General features: G+C 42.9%; 2 protein-coding genes across 2 annotated transcripts in view; both read right to left on the bottom strand.

Annotated features, from left to right (window-relative positions):
- Positions 1 to 923: 923 nt before the first annotated feature.
- LOC104346266 (dynein axonemal heavy chain 11-like) lies at positions 924 to 13108 on the bottom strand. Its single transcript, XM_086468175.1, is given in 11 exon segments — positions 924 to 1075; positions 3024 to 3147; positions 4401 to 4455; positions 5263 to 5316; positions 5318 to 5361; positions 5493 to 5560; positions 5563 to 5669; positions 7678 to 7772; positions 7775 to 7927; positions 11361 to 11480; positions 12956 to 13108. Coding segments are annotated over 11 exon segments (1125 nt in total).
- A 3267-nt stretch (positions 13109 to 16375) lies between these two features.
- The window catches only part of DNAH11 (dynein axonemal heavy chain 11), a 110521-nt gene continuing 109310 nt past the window's right edge, over positions 16376 to 17586 (bottom strand). Inside the window, 2 exon segments of the mRNA XM_086468173.1 lie at positions 16376 to 16635; positions 17203 to 17419. Of these exon segments, the coding sequence (XP_086324299.1) occupies positions 16376 to 16635; positions 17203 to 17419 (477 nt within the window).

The following is a 17586-nucleotide window of genomic DNA, read 5'->3' as shown; positions in this document are numbered from 1 at the left end:
TTGTGCAAGTTTGCAGAAAGGGTGTTTAACAACTACCTGTAAAGCATACCTTGACTTTAAAGAAACAAAACACCCCCTTGTGTTACAACTTGACCATAAATACTCAGTTTTCCAACCCTTGCTTTCTGAACCTGTTCCTCTGCCTGTAGTTCATGGAACTTGTCCCTGCAAAGAAGGGAAGTACTTTCCTCTGAATGCCACTATATTCCAGCCAAAGCTGATGCAACCTACTGGTGGGAGGATGGGTTTTTTTTTCATTCCAAAGTGCAATTAATCACTGAAACATGAAAGTGGAAGTGTTTTTTAAAAAAAATAAAAATATTTTAAACACCAACCCAATTAAAAAAAAATTAATTCCTCACCAGCAGTTTTTGTGTGATGCACCTGCTGCCTGAACCTTACAGCAGTCATAAATGGTTAACTGGCTTAAATGACAAAGTTCAGGATTATTTTTTTACATACAGTTCATACTTAGGTGGTTTTTGATATGTACAACCTTTCAAACAACTTTGTTTAAATGCAATGTGTTTGTATTGCAGTATGATTATGTTAAAATTCCTGTAAGATATGTGTTCCATTTTACGTAGAGAGAATAAAGAATAATCAAGAGGAGTATTTTGTGAGTCAGACTACACCCAGATGCTGATGTTTCCCATTTACTTTCCTGTGGCTGGTGTAATGAAGGAATGCTTGCAGATTAATAATCGTTATGTGGAGAAACACATGAACACAACACTGACGGATGAGGAAGTAACAACATACAGCCTACGCTAAGGACTGCGTTTTTGTGAGGCAGATCTCCTGCTCCAGCTGACTGGGAAAAATACTTCTCTCCTTTTGCTGTAACTACAAGGCACACTGAGAAAGCAGCACATATTATTGAGAGCTTAGTATAAACTGCCATTGACCTGGCTTCTGGCTTTTCAGATGGAAAGTCCAACGTAGGCTGGCCCTCTGCTTTTGGTTTTATCAACTGGACATTCATAAACATTCTTAATTTCCCTTCGATCCGCTGGAATAGCCCTTACAAAAATGACTGGAAGTGCTGGAGTCAGTTCCTTGAGCTGGGTCCCACCTGCAAAAATGCAGGCACGTGGTTTATGTGCTGTGCTGCAGTGCAAGCCCAGAATAATTGGGGTTTAAACAGTTGCTGATGGCTAAATACTTAAAGCCTACATTTTAACACACAGATTTAGTGCAGGCTGTTGTGCGTGATGTCTTTGTTTGGCTGTGGCACCCGCCTGGATGGGACTTCTGGTTTCATCAGCACGCCCTTTTATTGAAAGCGGGGACTGGAAACTACGTACAGTTGGGACTTTGAGTATACCTGTGCCTGAACGTGCCTGTCAAAGTCAAGCACTCAGATTTTCTCCTAATTCTCCACTAGTTTATGGTCAAGAATTCCAAAAGGTGGAGAACTACACTGGAGTCTTTAGCATATGTTTGTATAGTGACATACCAAGCAGGGACTTCAGTGTAGTTAAGGCAGATGAGTTCTGTGCTGCTGAGGGGCCACACACTTTCTGAAAGCTGCTGGATTTGTTAAAGTTCCTTGTGTGCTCTAACATAAACTAGCATATAAAATATTGCAGATGCTTGTTGTGGATTTTAGGAGCGTTTATGTAGCAACAGTAAAGTTTATATTTGCAAATACCAACACAAACACAGAAACCACAGCTCACAAGCTTCCTTTCCTTAACACCTACCTCACATCCAGAGGAGGAACAAACAGTATTGCCCTTTGAGTGACAGGTGTTTTTAAAAAAAAAAAAAATCCTCTGAAAAATTCAAGCTACCCTTTCAAAAGGCAACAGTCAAACGACATGCTCAGCATTGCTGCAGTCCCCCACCCTAACTTTCCGCTTGGGGCTTACCTGCTGTAGCAGCAACGCCCTTCCAAAAGAGTTCCTTTCCTTTTACTGTATTCAGGTCTGGTGAAGAGTACGAGTAATGATGATGTTCATCTAATTGCCTGTTGGAGTCATTCACCTTTCCTCTAATTAGCTGTAACTTCGCTGACAGCCTTTCTAAGTTAAAACTAAAAACCTCATTTTGACTGCGGGCCTTAATTGTCATTCCTAAACTAGATGCTTCAGTCTCAGGAAAATACAATTCCAAAAGAGCAACGTACAACGTTTAATCCTCTGAAAGTTGTTAAAAGAGGGCTTGCAGCTGAAAAGATGAACACTATTTTAATTCAGGGACAGCCTACAACCGTATTACAGCAGCTGCTGCAATTAATTGACTGCTTGGAAACCCAGATGAAGAATCTGCTCTTGTCATACTTATACATCACCCACTTAGGTGTGTCGTTGTTCCTCACGCTAATGCAGGGGTTCTCGAGCATTTCCTTGCTTCTTGGTAGGTCTCCCCAATGGCCTCTAAGTGTTAATGGCCTAGCAAATGAAAAATACAGAGTTCTTTAGATCTGCTGACTTAGAACTGACAACTTGCTGCCACGGTGGAATCAAAACCAGGAGAAAGATGATTTTGAAAACAGCTTTTTTTGTGGGATTTTTGTTTGGTTGGTTTGGTTGGGGCTTTTGGTTTTTTTGTCTGGGTGGTTTGTTTTTGTTTTTAACTGGAACTGTAGATGGCTTGATCCAGGTTACCGACATCTCGTAACTCCTAACCTTATTCTGCACCTCTTGAGTGCTGCAGAAAATTTCTTGGTGATCAGTAGCAGGGTGAAATTCAAAGTCTCTGGAATAGTCCTTAAGCTTCTGAACCTCAATTAGATTACCGCTGCTGCTGTACTACAAAGCAGGCCTTGTTCAGACTCAGTGAACAGTTACTTAAATACATGAAGTATAGTTGGTGATAAGGACACCAAGCTGGTATGAAATCTAAAGTCACAGGGGACCAACACCAACAATCCACCACCATTCCTAAGCTTCCTTGGTGCTGTTTGTAGGATCACAACACTTCAGTCCACCTCCTGATGGAACTTACCTGCCTAATGAAGAAAGCTAGAGTCCCTGAAGTAGGTGACTGGGATGAAGCAACTTAAGTTTATTTCTTACCTTCCGTGTTTTCACAGATGTAGGCTCCTTCCCTTTGTGGGTGGTCATCATCTTTGCTCTTTTTGGTAACATCTGCAGTCAAGCACACCTTATCCAAAGGCCAGTTGTTCTTGTGTGCCATGCTCTGCATTACAGCTTGGAAAAAAAAAATAGTCCTTTCAATAATTCAGTATCCAGACAGTAATTTTAACGTCAGAACTGTTAACGTGCCCCTCTTGGGCCAGTTGTGCTTAAGCCTGAGACTGACAGGGGTTTTTTTGATTGTTTGTTTGTTTGTTTTTTCTTTCCCTCTCCTTTGGCCATTATTTGAAGGCAAAAAAGCTGCGGGAATGCCATTGTTTGGAAACAGAACGTTCTGCACAGTACAGAACAAACCAACCCTCCCCCTTCCCAGCAGGGGAGCAAGACTGCATTGCTGTCTGTGCTCAGAGACACCCGTCTCTGAGTCCCCCCTCAGAACAAGCCTGTGCTCACATCTATTCTTACGTCCCCCCAGCCCCTGACAGGAACAAGTGCCCAGAAAGGAAAGCTTGGAGAGAGGCAGTAAAAGGAGTGAAAAACACAGTGGGGTTTCTCTGTGCCCGTGGCACAAAACGAACACCATTTGGGCACCTCGACTGAGCAGCAGAGAGAGGAGGAGCTGCCTGCCAGCCCCCGTGCTGCCATCCCCTTCTGCTTCCAGGTACAGGGAGAGGCACTTCAGCGTCTGGGCTGCAAAACCCCTCGGGCTCCCACTGCCCGTCGTCCCCAGGGAACGATGGCAGCGCGGCCCAAGTGCCCCGTGAGGAGCTCCCGGCCACCTTGCTGCTAGGCTGGCCAAGGGCTGGCCCGGCGCCGTTGGTGGCCACGCAGAATTTGAGATACAGTTATCGGGCTCTCATGGCGCCTTCAGAGTAACACAAGCACATGTGCTGTGATCACGGCAAGAAGCGAGGCGTCGATATGCTGCTGAAGATTTTTCATCGCCTTCTGTGGCAACAACTACACAAAGAGGACCGGGAGACGGATTTATTTTTTTTAGCCTGGTAACTGCGTTAATACCAAGGAATAAGCCAGAAAGGTACCATGACATATGCACTGAACTGGTTAAATAATAATGGTAAGAAAACTTGCATTCTTAACCTTTTTTACCTATGAAATTCAAGCTTTTATTTCCTTAGCTGCTTTGTATTCACACTTTGAGTAGACTGAAGACGAGTTTGGATTATTCCCCCTGCTTTCAGGAGATGATTATTCTCATATTTAGATGATTTTTATCTTTTTTATTTAAATGGTGCTTAACTGTCCAAAAAGCATCACAAACACAGCTAACACCAATGGTAAAAAAAATCAATGTCTGGGAGTGACACTATATGCCTTACAACCATCGCTGCTTACCAGGTCCTGTGTCCAGACGTCGAGTTCTCTGTACTGCACGAGAAGATCGGTAACCCTAAAAGAGAAGCAGCAATACCTTCTGCCTTAATCTGTATGTGCTACTGTTTTAGCCAAAATAAACTGCAGACTTCAAGTGTGAGAGTCCTTTTGGCTACAGAGAAAGTAGATGGCTGAAGTAACTGGAAAGTATACGCTTACGTAAGCGTAAGGTTGAGGCTTTAGTGGAATTTGTTCTTTCCCTGATGTAGGTCTGTCTGAAATGAATTGTAGAAGGTGATCACCACAAGATCGGTGGCTGGCAACAGAGAATGTGAGTATGCCCAATCCCGTGAAACTTGCTGGCTTGGGGAGAAACCCAGACATCACCATCGGTCATGTCAATGTACCTTCAGAAACTGCCAAAAATTGGTAACGACAGTTGATGGCTTCTGAAATGCCAATTGTCTGATACCATCTTTAGTGGCGCATTTAAACTTCCAATAAGCCAGAGCAAAGCACGGATCAGGAGCACAAGAGGGTCTGACAGAGACTCTGAAGAATGCAGCATACGTTGCCATGAGATACCGAGGAATTTCCAAAACCACTGCCTATTTTATCTGTATCTAACTGCCTGCAAGTGGCCATTGCTGGTGGCAGGGTATGGGAAAAGGAACCCTGCAAGGTGCTGAACACCCTTAGTGCTTGTGACAGAGCCTTCGCTTTGGCAAAGCGCTCGGCATTTCTGCAAAACTCACTTCAAAGTAAAACTGACTTGAATTAAGACAAATTTTGGACAAAATAAACGGAACAAAGCTGCTGGTTTTCAGTCACTGGAATAGCTCTGTGTGTAGTAGTTTAACCCTGTTAAACGCTGGGTACTCACCAGTGGGCCAGGCTGTATGGGGATGGAGATGCTACTTTAGTCCATGTGTCTGGCTGCGGACTGCAGCACTTCCACGCGAGGAGGAAACATCAACTCCCCCTTTGTTTGGAGAAAAATAAAAAGCATCCTGACATTGTAAAGAATAGTTATTCTTTCATCTCCAAAAAAGCAACAAAGCGCCCCAAAATACAAAGAAGAGCAACAGTACTGTTAATAAAAAAGTCACTTGCCTGCAGACTGAACTCCAGCTGTTTAAGAGACCTACAGATCTCTGAAAGGAGGAGGTTCATCCTCTCCGACTCTGGAAGCAAAGAAGGGCATAGGGGCTCCAGGCAGTAGTCTTCTGCGTGATTTCTGCCATGTTAAACTCCTCAGGAAGCATCTCCAGAATCCAGGACATTCTTCATCTATTCAGGCTAATTCAAACAAAACAATTAGAAATCACTGCGATCAACTCTTTTTGACTCTTCTACTTTCAGGTCTAATTTCTTCTCCAAGAGAGCGCAAACATCCCGTTTTCTTAGGCAGATAAAAACCAGAGATGCTCCCCCACCTTTGCTGTCTCTTTGGCAACAGTATTGAGAGAAATGACTGCAAGCCAGTTAACACTCGGCAGCTTCTATTTAGCTTTACATTTTCAAGTAACATTGACCCCAAAGCCCGCCAACATGTTGTCCCACGGCTTAGGAAAGCTGCTGTTGCAAGAACATACCCTGACATTGCCTTGGTTTTCAGTCAAGTGAGATTAGTAGTTTGTATTTCTATAGTACCTAATAACTTCCATCACCCCCTCCACCACCCACAGTCCTTACTCTCTCAGGCATTAGACAAAACACAGCACACCCATGCCTCGCCCCCAAAAAGAGCCTCTCTCCCTCCCCGCAGACCTGCTCTGGAACTGAGACAGAACGTAAAGTGAAGAACAATTTGTAACAGTACTGAGCAGGAACTGAAATCACAACATTAATGCGGCTCAGTCTCTGTTTCAGCCCTCACTTTGGCAGAATTAATGATGAATGCCACAAATAATTGTCCACACTCCCTAAAGTGGACGGGAACTGAGCATGAAAAGCACAAGCTCCCCCAGGGAAGTGAAGCGTGGTTTGGCTACTTGCATGCAGAGCTGACATATTCCCTCCTGCAAAACCTCCATGATCTGATGGTGATAAGAGAAAAAAAATAAATCCCAGCGAGCCCAGAGGGAAAGGAGGGAGCAAAGAAACAGATGGGAGAGCTGCAGAACAAGAGTGGCAGTCACAGGGGAATTTAATTAACTCCAGTAAGGATGAGGAGCTGAAGGCTCAGTCTCATGATACGCCAGTTTTTGGGGCATCTGGACATAGTTTCTCAGGTCCACACTCGGAAAGGAAGGTACAGAAGACAGCAAGGTCCGATAACAGAACTAGCTGAGATTTCTGACTGCATTTTCCTTTCCTCCTCATCCTTTAGTCATTTAATCTATTAAGCACTTTCACATTTTTCTGGAATCACTTCGGCTGTACTAAGATATCTGGGTGTCTGAGAGATCTTGAGTATGACAGCGCCCCAGTTAACTCCGTATGAAGTGACAAAGCTTATCTTTGTATTAGGGCTGGTCCCTTCAACGCAGCCTCTGATAGCTTCTGGGTATTAACGGTCTTGTTCTGCTAAACTCCAGATTAGGTACAAGAGAGGTGCTGAGGCTGAGCTGGTCAGACAGCCTCCTGGCCCAGATTTCACCTCTTCAGACTGCCAGAAAACTAGAAATCACTGAAAACCTCCTCCTCAGCCACTGCTTGCAAGGGAAGTCTCTTGGAGCAGCCACGTGGCTCCTGCTCGGATCGAGGGCCCAGGAAGGGGTGGGAGAGCAACTGTGCTTGGGCTGCGCATCCTGGCGTGGAGACCCTACACATCGCTGCCGGGCTGTGCCGGGAGTGCGGCAGGAAGGAGCCAGGACGGCAGGCCGGGAGGGACTTCCTACGCTTGGCACAAGTGGGCAGGAGCAGGGGAGCTACCCAAGGGGTAGGGATTTCTCATGCAGGAGGTGGGCACAAAGCACAGAGGTGAAGACTAGACTCACCACCTCAACCAACCGTAACTGGTTTTAGTGAGTTAGTGTTGCTGTACTTGTTTATAAAAGCACACTAAAACCCCAAGATAGATTCATACCTTGTTTCCCACCTCACAATACATTCAAAGTGAAAAAGAATTGGTCTGCATAACACGTTAGATGTTCCTCTGGTTCAAATGCCTCCCCAGTGCAGTCCATGGCACAGGCTGGCACGTGATCATCACTACTGTTCAGACTCAGCTGATCTTTGCTAATTTGATGCATCTCTTTTTTCCCCTAGAAACGAAGTCTCTTGCTGAAATAACACAGTAAGATGTGTGTTCCACATGTCATTAACAGCACTGGCAACACAACAGATGAAGAACTTTACCTTCTCCTCTGCAGACTGGCCTAATCCCTCTCCTATGAATGAATTCATGGGTTGCATTTCCAAGAGAGTTTTGAAGAGATTATCTGACGTTTGATGTCAGGTATCCCATCTCAGCATCGGGGGGGCAGTCCATATCGCACAGGGCTTTCAGACGTAAGCACTCCATTGATGTATTTACGGTATCCACCATAATCCAGATTTGGTCGGGCCAAGAAACCTGCTGCCACAGCGAGTTCCCCTTCAAGCTTCAGTAAAAGAATAATGTTATTGATAGTGCTGCCACCAGTACTCAAAACATTCTTCTGCATCTACAAAGTTTCAGAAATTTGTCTGGAGTCTGTAAACGTGACACCTGTGTGCTCCGATACAGTGGAACAGGGTTACCAAACCATTTTTAGCACAGTTACTATTTGCCCTTTTCCGACATTCCCATTTTCTGCAGTACTGAAATACTGTTGCTGCTTCCTTCATGAGGATGCTCTGAGTTTATTTTAAGGACTGTCATTACCGAGGTGAGGGTACTTTAAGTACTGAATTTCTGCAGCCCCTCAGCAGGCAAGCAAGGATTATTATGCCATTTTGCAGATGAGAGTCTGAGACACACAGGACAGAGTCACACACGACACCCGTGGGAGAGGCAGCATTAATTCTATTTAGTGTCTCGTTAATTAGGGGGTTTGCACAGACACTGCGCTCATAATAACCTTAAGGAGTTCACAGGGAAGATGGGTGGATGAGACAGGTAAGCGCAGTGTGGAAACGGGATAGCACACGGCAGCGTATGAGCAATCTTAGCTTGTCAGAAACCGTGATGGCATTCCACTGGCCACAGAAACGGTTGCCAGTTACGACGTTTCTTTACATGTTCGTGTCCCTTCCTTTCTCTTCTGCCTGGCTGTTAACATCCAGGAGCTGGAACAGAAAAGAAGAGCAAGCTACTCTTGTAGGAGTCTTGCATGGGGTTCTGTACTGCTGCTTTGGCCTCAGTGTCATCGACAGTGGTGATAATTTTCACAGCAGAAAAAATTAAGGTCTCAATTGGCTCAATATTGAACCAAATACTATTAACTGCACCGTTCCTATAGAACAGGCAGGCCCTACCCCTGTCAGGATATTAAAGACAAGTCTCTCAGCGGGCTGCCCTCCTACTGATGACAGGACAGAATAAAGGCTGCAGCAATCACATTTATTTTCCAGGCTCTCCCAGCTCCTGTGCTGTCAGGACTTCACTGGATTCAAAGAGTTTCTCTGAACTTATTGTCATAGAGATGTCTTGGATTTAAACCCGACTTGCAAGTTCTTTTTGCTGAAAAAATATTTCTGGCTTTAAGTGGTACTTTTCACAGGAGCTATTTCTTCCTAATGCAGGGTCCACTCCACAAAAATCACAATAAAATTTAATGGCTTTTGGCATTTAGAACAGTCAACAACAAGCTGCTGCTCACAATAACAGCAGTAAGCACTTATTTCTGAAGTAATTTTGGTTCTGCAACCAGCCATTTACCTGCGTCTGAACCTGCACCACTCACCTCACCCACAATAAGCTATGTCTTAAGGCGCCACTTTGAAGTAGTGCTGAGGTTTTGAAAAAAGACCTGTTATTCACCTCGAGTGGAAGATCAATTCTGTCAGACAATCTGTACTTACCAGTCTCTCTGCTGGCACTTAAATCGTATTTTACTGTATTCCTGGAAGTCATGTGCACAGAGGGAGGCTGTGGGTTATGGGGCTTCATAGTGGGAACTCGCCGCCCTTCTGTCCTTGCGACAGATCCAGGTAAGGTTCAGCAAAGCTGACGTACAGTGGTTTATTCTAACACACCACGTAGAATGAACTCGCCAGTAATGCCAATAGGTAAAAGAGAAGGTGATATCCCCAGCGAACACAAAGCGCCAGGGCTGATGAGAGGCGTTGGCATCCTGTTTGCGCGCATTTGGCTGCCAGTCAACGAACAATTTTCTGGTTTTGCTGGTAATTTGGGTCTCTAACATTTCCCAATTAAGGCAAAAAGCTTGGAAAGATATCTCACTGTTTAAAATACCAGTGGATCCACGCTCAGGGTTGGGTCCCTAAACTTTCCAAAGGCCACACAAATAGTAGTGATTCTGCTCAGGTTTTACCACCTATACTTATTTCGCAATTATTTGAATGAAAGTTCAGGCTTGTGAAGGTTAATGGACTGCCTAAACTGGAAGCAGTAATTCTTTACTTATCCATAGGCTAGAGGCAGAGCCAGAGCCAGCAGGATGAGCTTCCCACCATGCCCCGGCGACCTCAGCTGTCATTTGGAGAAATCAGCCTCCGCCGAGGTCAGGAGTACCCTGGTGTTTAGCCTTTCCATCTCCATGGCAACTTACTCTTGGGCATCTTCTTCTGAGCAGTTACTTCCAATTGCCTTCATCTGAGTGTGGCTCTTTGACACACAAAAACCCACTCGTTAGGGACCGAGAAGACACCAGCGAGCTCGTCTCGCTCGCAACCGAAGGGCAGGCTCCAGCCGCACCGCCAAGGGTGAGAAGTGCCCTTTCCCCAAGTCAGCCAGGCGCCGCAAATAGCCTGCTCGCACCTAACATCCTAAATTCTTCCCTTTTTTATTTTTTCTCCCAAATAAGCTTTTTACCTTTGGACAATGAAAAATAACGAGTCTGGAAAGGGCATTGAAAAATCTCTAGGCTGTTTTTAGCAAGTTGTGTACTATCAGTTCTTTAAAGTGACTAGTTCAGCAGCTTAGGAGAAGCAGCCAGTTGTTTTATTTACACTATGTACATACACACACACATCCACCCCACGATATATATATATATATAGATTAAAGTAGTTTCCATGAAAGACTTTTTAGAACAAAAGTTAAAGCAACATTTTCTTTTTGTATCCTCAAAAATTCTAATTTTTGTTTCTGATTAGAAGCAACTTTGGCTCTTGCACTTTGGACACATACACTGCTGCCCAGAACCAAAACTCAATAGCGAAATTTGAATAGTTCAGTATATATCAGCTGGTGATAATCTGACCAAGCTACAGAAACAGCTTTGTTTGTGTGAGAGTGTGGCAGAAAATAAGAAATAGCCTTACAAATGGTTTTCCCTATTTTGGAAATAGGAAAACGCAAGGAAATGTGTAACATTTAGATGCTATTATTTTTTCTGGAGAAGAAAACATACAAACAGTAAATTTAAGTTTTGAGGATAGTGCCATTCTGGACTGCTGTGACTAGTGAGTGTATCGGTTACGTTGGCTGAAGTGCAGCTCCATAACGGATACTCTCCTACGCCCACCCAGACCTTTCTAAAGAGAAAGAAGGGAAGGGTTTTGTTAGGAAAATGGAAACCTAAACATAGCATCCCCTAAGGCCATTAAGCTGGCTATACAAGCAGCGTTACAAAACACTGAACTCAAGTTGCCAAGTAAGGGTGCCTGCAAAAGTGTTTAAACAAGCAATACGCCAAGTCACAAACCCTCGCAGATGAAATCTGCTCGTGAGGAATCGCTGTACTCGTTACAAGTTGGAGAATTTACTCCCCCGCGTCCAGACAAGACCTTGCTACAGGTGGGGCCACACAGGCAAGAAAGCTTGTGGTCTTCTCCACAAGGCTGCAGTTGTGAAAGATGACTTTCTCTTAGCCTGAACGTACTATATATATATGTTCAAGAGCTTTAGGCACGCATGAAAGTTCTTACTACAGGTGAGCTGATGAATTCTTGCAGATATATAGAGCAGAGCCTGCGGTCCCAGGCATTGGTAATGTGGCCACCACACATGATCTCACCAAAGAGGTAACAAAAGTCTTCCTGTGGAACCTACCCAGGGGAATACAATCCATCACTGCATAAAACAAGCCAGCTTTTAAAGGACAAACCAAAGCAGCTCAGAATAAATGCTTCTAAGAGAAACAAAAGAAATTCAAATACTTCCCTTTCAGAAAGCTTCATGGTTACATATTTGCATTGCTGGGTTTTGTTTGTTTGGCAAATAACTACACTGAAACACCGATTTCTTTCAATCCAGTGAAAGGTATCTATAAATATCTGAGTAAAAATACCAAGTTTGTGACTAAAATTCAGTCATGGTGTAAAGTGTATCATCTGAGCCTTATGTCATGTTTTCTACCTTAGCCCTTATAGAAAGCTTTTAAGAGAAAAGCACATTTTCAAACCCCCGCATGATAGAAGAGAACATAACTCATTAACGAGCGCATGTATTTTCCCATACAGATCTTTAAAAACATAATCCTCATAAGTGACAGGAAGGTAACCTACTGTGCCTTTCTGAGAGGAGAAATAAAAAACTTGTATCTGATTGCAGTCTTTTATATCTCCTCACTAGGAAACACTCGGTAACTGAAATCCTACATTATTTGAATCTGGGCTGTATTCAAGAACTTTGGTAAAAATTGAATTAATATTAATCCCATTACTAACACATCACATAAGCATTATGTTTATTGTAGAACTGTAGTCATAATGCCACTGTTGCAGCATGTGATTAACAGTGGTAACACATTTTATTCGAGGAACAAGTGTCTCTCTCTTATTTGGCTTCACAGAGTTCGAAGCTTCTTTTTGCTACCCTTTGGTTTGCAAAATATGCCAGTTTGTGATGAGGTTCCAGACAGGAACCTTTACCACCTTGGGGGCAGTATTTGCCTCCCAACAGTTCAAGTAAAAACTTAATTACAGGCTTTAAATATTGCATGATGTGACAGAACAGAACAAGTAAAATAGTTGCAGCTATTCCAGCCTGCTTGCTACAATTTTATTTCAATTTGATTATGTGAAACTAGTCCATCACTTTTTTTAAACTGGTTTGAAGGGATTGAAAAAAGAAGAAGAAAAAAGGCCACTGGAACATAATATGCAATGCTGCATGCTGGTGATGAGAAGCCTGAACAGAGAATCACTGTGAAAAATGCCAGCAACTTGGGTTTAGCATGAAACATTCTCTTTGTGGGCAACAGAAACACATTTAATGTTTTTCTAACTTCATATATATTTATCTCAAGAAATGGCTTTTTTTTTTTTTGTCTTTTAGAAGAGCACACTGATATTCCAACTCGGTACAAGCTCATTCAGCTGCACACTCCTGGGACATTCATTAGACTGGGATAATCAAAGCTTGTGACAGAAAAGGGACATTTTTGCTAGTGGAGAAAACAGAGGCATTTGTCTTAGAAATATTTTGGGCTGTCAGGTTTGCATACTTGCCATTGTACTCTATAGAAAACTGTTCTGTTGTACTCAAAAAACCACCGAGCCACCACTCAGTGGATGGATACGGTGAGGACGGAGTCCACGTGCCCCCTCACAACATCGAACGACAGTGACATGAACAAGCGTATGGGGATCAGGAGGCGGAGGGGGACAGGAGGAGGACAGGACAACGAGGCAGGATCAGGCATCTGCACCTCACCTGAGGAGACCTTCACCATCAAAGGTCAGTGTGGTGGTGGAGTTTGCCTTAGCAACAGGGAAACAGGTTAAGCCGAACTGAGATGCAAGAAGATTAAATATTCACAGGGAAGCGCCATCAGCTGGTACAAGGGGCGATGGAGTTAGGGCAGTTTCCACTAGCTGATGGGCTAGCTCAGGTTTCCCAGTTTATGCTTTCTGGTCAATCCCTAATTGTCTTAAAGTAGTCCCCAAAGGATACTCAGGAGATTTTATAAGTGTGTGTGTATATATACACACACACACACAGAGACACATACATACAAAGTCATATCATGTATATATATACACACAAAGTAACATTTTAAAATAACTATTATCTCTTTTCTCTCTCCAATATCTATGTCAAAAAAATGCTTATAAAGCCACAGGGTAATAAATCACTGACCAATACAATGAGAAGTGCCAATAAGCAATATTACCTAGAGGAGAGAAGAAATAATTCTTGCTCTTACAGACCTTTCTAGTCCTCCCTGCCATCAGAATCCTCCCCCTCATTAATTAGCAAAATTAATTATCCAGCTTATGAATTGTGGTTTGAAAAGAACAGAGCTTAAAGCAGCAAGATTTATTAGCAAAGAAAACTAAGGGTTGGAATAAGCTGATTGTATAGACTTGTTTTCTAAATGGGAAGCATTATTAAATCATCACTATAAAATTAAGCAATTATTTCACTACGACACCAAGTACCACAGAAAGGAAAAAATAGTTTCATGTCCTATTAGCTAAATAAAGGTCAGTAGGGGTACAGAAAAAAGAAAAATTAATTTCCAAGAGTAAATGCAAGTTGGGAGATATGGAGAAAACCGTATCATCAAGGGGTGATATTTCCCTCTCTTTTTTTCTTTACAAATATCTCTTAAATTTCCTTAAATTACTGAAATGGGGGGACCTATTCAGTACCATCCTATATCATTCAGTAATAAGTAATTATTGCTTTTATTTAGGCATTTCATACACAGAACTTACAGGAATGACCTCAACTGAGTATTTAAACTACACAAGTGTGAAATATGCTGTAGCTCAGAAATGAAAATCACTCATCTACCCTTAACTTTGACTCAAGGGGAACATTACTGAGAAAGTCACAACAAGGTGGCATCCTTAATACATAATAATGACACATGCAGGAAATGCACCATTATTTATACATGTGACGTGCTGTAAATTGCTTCCATCATCAGAACTAATTGTAGTGATTATTAATGCAGTGTTATGAACTGTCAGAACTGCTGTATGTAATTACATTTGTGCAAATGCTTCATTACCTGCCTAATGAATTTGGCATATATGCACATGTAAACCACTGTTTTTGTTAACGTAATGAAGGGCATTTTTTTCCTCTTAGCTACCGATGTGGAACTGGTTTGACCTATATTACAAAGTTCAAGCATCCACTGCCACCAAAAAACCCCACAACCCCCCCGCTCCCTTTGATCTCGTTTATTCTCATACTCAGCAACAGCATCACAGGACGCCAGCTACTTAGATAACAGCTTCAGAGAAAGAATTGGGTCCCCCTCATTCAGTATAAACAGCCGGTTGAGTCGAAATGACCTTGGTGTGTGGTTACCTGACCATCACTTCTTACCTTCCTACGGGTCTCTAAACAGTTGCAGAGGACAGAGAGGCAGACGATGAGATCCCTGGCACCGAACGGGTACCATCCATCCCAGCCCTGAGGGCCAAACTCCAGTCTCCCAGCAACGCAAGTGTGAAAATAGCACAGAGAAAAAAGAGGATGCTTTTAAATTCCCCTTCTCTGGTACGCAGTTCAAGGGTATCCTGTCAAAGAGAAAAGGAATACATCTATCCAGCTGACAAGCGGCATTGTTACCGGCGGCTGTGCCTGCCTCCGCTGCCGAAAGGGAGCACTCGCACGCCTGGAGTTGGAAGGAGAGCGAGAAACAGGTTTCTTAGTGATCAGTGACTGTCAGACAGTATTCTCTGGAAGTAAAAAGGTAACCATCGACACTTTTGCATCTGGGAATACCTGCAAACGTCCCTTTAGGAAAGGGGAACTGTTGTGCTACTGAAACCAATAAAAATAAGAGACTTTGACTAGAAGTCTGTAAATATTACTCAGATAACCAGTATAGTTTCTTAGCGTAAATCATCCATAGACTTTATCCCAAGCAGAAAATTTGCCAGTTTAACATTTATTAAAAACTGTACTATTCCTTCAAATCTTCCACTGTTTCCCAAAGGGTCATGTTTGAAATTGAAGTTTAATAATTTTATTTTTTCCCCTCTGTTCACAGTGCTGGTAGAGAATCTCAGCAAGATGAGATTCTGCGCAGGGCTTCAGCTGTTTCTTAAATTACCGAGGCAAACTATTTGGCATTTTCCTGCATAAAACCTGCAGAAATTAATTCTTAGTTCTCTGACAGTTTTCTATATTGTAACTTTTAGTTTAACTGACATAACAAAATGACTTTTGATACACATAAAAACATAGATGTGTGGAAGGAACTTCAGAGGGATAAACACTTGGCTGTCATCCCGACCTGAACCACATCCTGAACTGAACAACAGGCAGCAAAGCCTGAGTAAAGGAAGCATTTTGTCTGACAAAAAACACTCCTTAAGTCAGAGTCCTGAGTTTACCCACGACAAATACAAGACAAGCTTCTATTCTGAAGAAACCCACAAAATATTAAATTTATTCCACCTGGATTAGGCATAGTTTGATTTTCCAAAAATTAAAATACCTTAACCAGAAACTTATTAAAGACAGTGTCTGCACAGGAATTTGTAGTAAGCCACAAACACCCATAGCTCAAAATAAAGGGGGATAAAAGAGCTTTCTAAAGTAGCAAGCTTAAAAATTAGCAAATTAAAATACATGTGTGTATATATGTATTTCTTGAACTGAACACAGCCTCAAGTGGGACAACAATGCGTATGGAATTGCCTTTATTAAAAACTTTGTCCAGCTTTTTCAGCTTTCCATGTAAAATATTATTATAAGAAGGTATAAACTTTGCTGCGTTAATAGCTGTCTGTTTAGCTACGAGCCCACAGCCATTCTTCCTTTCTCACAAGCCTATTTCCAAATCACCTCATATCATCAAAATCAATCCATTTGTAGCCAGGGCAGCTTTGACACGGCTCTTTCAGGTCACGGCTCTTTTTCTCTAGGCATTGGTTAGTTCCCTTTAAAAGAAACTCTTACCTTTTTGACATCCAAGCTCTGCCTTCGTGTGTCCTGTGCTCAAATAAATACATGCTAACACATTGCTGGGAGGCTAAAGTGTACAGTTACGGCTGCCTTTATCGTGGTCTGCCTGGCTGACATAAGCTTGCTGCTCCAGCGCTTTCACTGCTGCGGGGAAGCTGACTTGCACCGAGCTTGAAGATCTGTCTACAAGTTCCTTGGGGTAACAGACAGGGATAACCAGGCACTTGGAGGGAAGGAGGCTATGCACGTCCAGTGACACCCCTGCCTGTCCTCCACATCTTCTTTCTCCTACTTCTTCTTCCCACCCACCGAGCAGCTCTGCAGAACCTCACGCAGGGAAAGAGCAAAAGACAAAACAACAAAGGGTGTGTAAACCTTGCTCGTGAATTCCTCTCTTTATGCCTAACTGCAGGAATTCATACGCAGGGTACTGAGCCGTGGCCCAGACATCTGGGTACGTAAATCCACTCTGTGGGAGAATGGACACAGTCAACCCAAATTTAGAGCTGAGCAAAGTCTGTGAGTACCATCGAGTGAAAGAGCTCTGACTTTAGAGCACAGACAGGTTTTCTCATAAGACTGTGCCACTGGGTAAAACTGGTGCAATAAATGCACTTCTGTCTTTGCAAGCGTACCTATGCACATCTGTACTGAGTAACACAACTGGACGCATTATTGTCCGGCCTTTCCTCCGGCCCAGTATTGACGGGAAACACGGAGGCAGCGCAGGACAGAGGGCTGGTACCCTGCAGCTGTCAGGTTAGTTTGGAAGTGCAAGGATCCCAAAGTCCTGGTCTCCTACAAAGCAGTCATCAATATTACCATTTCTCCCCACAGGGGAAGGAGTAATTAAAACAAATGAATGAAAAAAAAAAATGTACATCTTGCTTTTACCTTCAAAACTGTTGAGAGCAGCATGTAAATTAGCGGGCATCCCTGTAGGAGGTAATTTTAATCCAGTTTTCTATATTCCTTGAGGAATGATGTATCCTTCTGGGGCTGGAGCTGGTTCAGCACTAATAAAGACACAGAAATCAGGATGACTGTCTTCACTGTGTTGCTCAAGCATTTTTTTCAAGGTTCCTAGCCACTTGGCTACTAGATGAATATTCTGTTGAAAACCGGCCAATATGGTTATTGTGAGAAAACAAATACATTTGTTATCCCTAAGACATTGTTACTGTGGCATCATAATGGAAAATAATTAAGCTACTTAATTCAAAGTATCATTTTATTAACAAATAAATTGATAATACAAAGAATAAACTTGAAGATGCT

Source organism: Leptosomus discolor, chromosome 7 (assembly GCF_034619465.1).
Source record: "Leptosomus discolor isolate bLepDis1 chromosome 7, bLepDis1.hap2, whole genome shotgun sequence".
NCBI lineage: Eukaryota > Metazoa > Chordata > Aves > Leptosomiformes > Leptosomidae > Leptosomus > Leptosomus discolor.
This window is presented reverse-complemented; position numbering and strand designations above follow the sequence as displayed.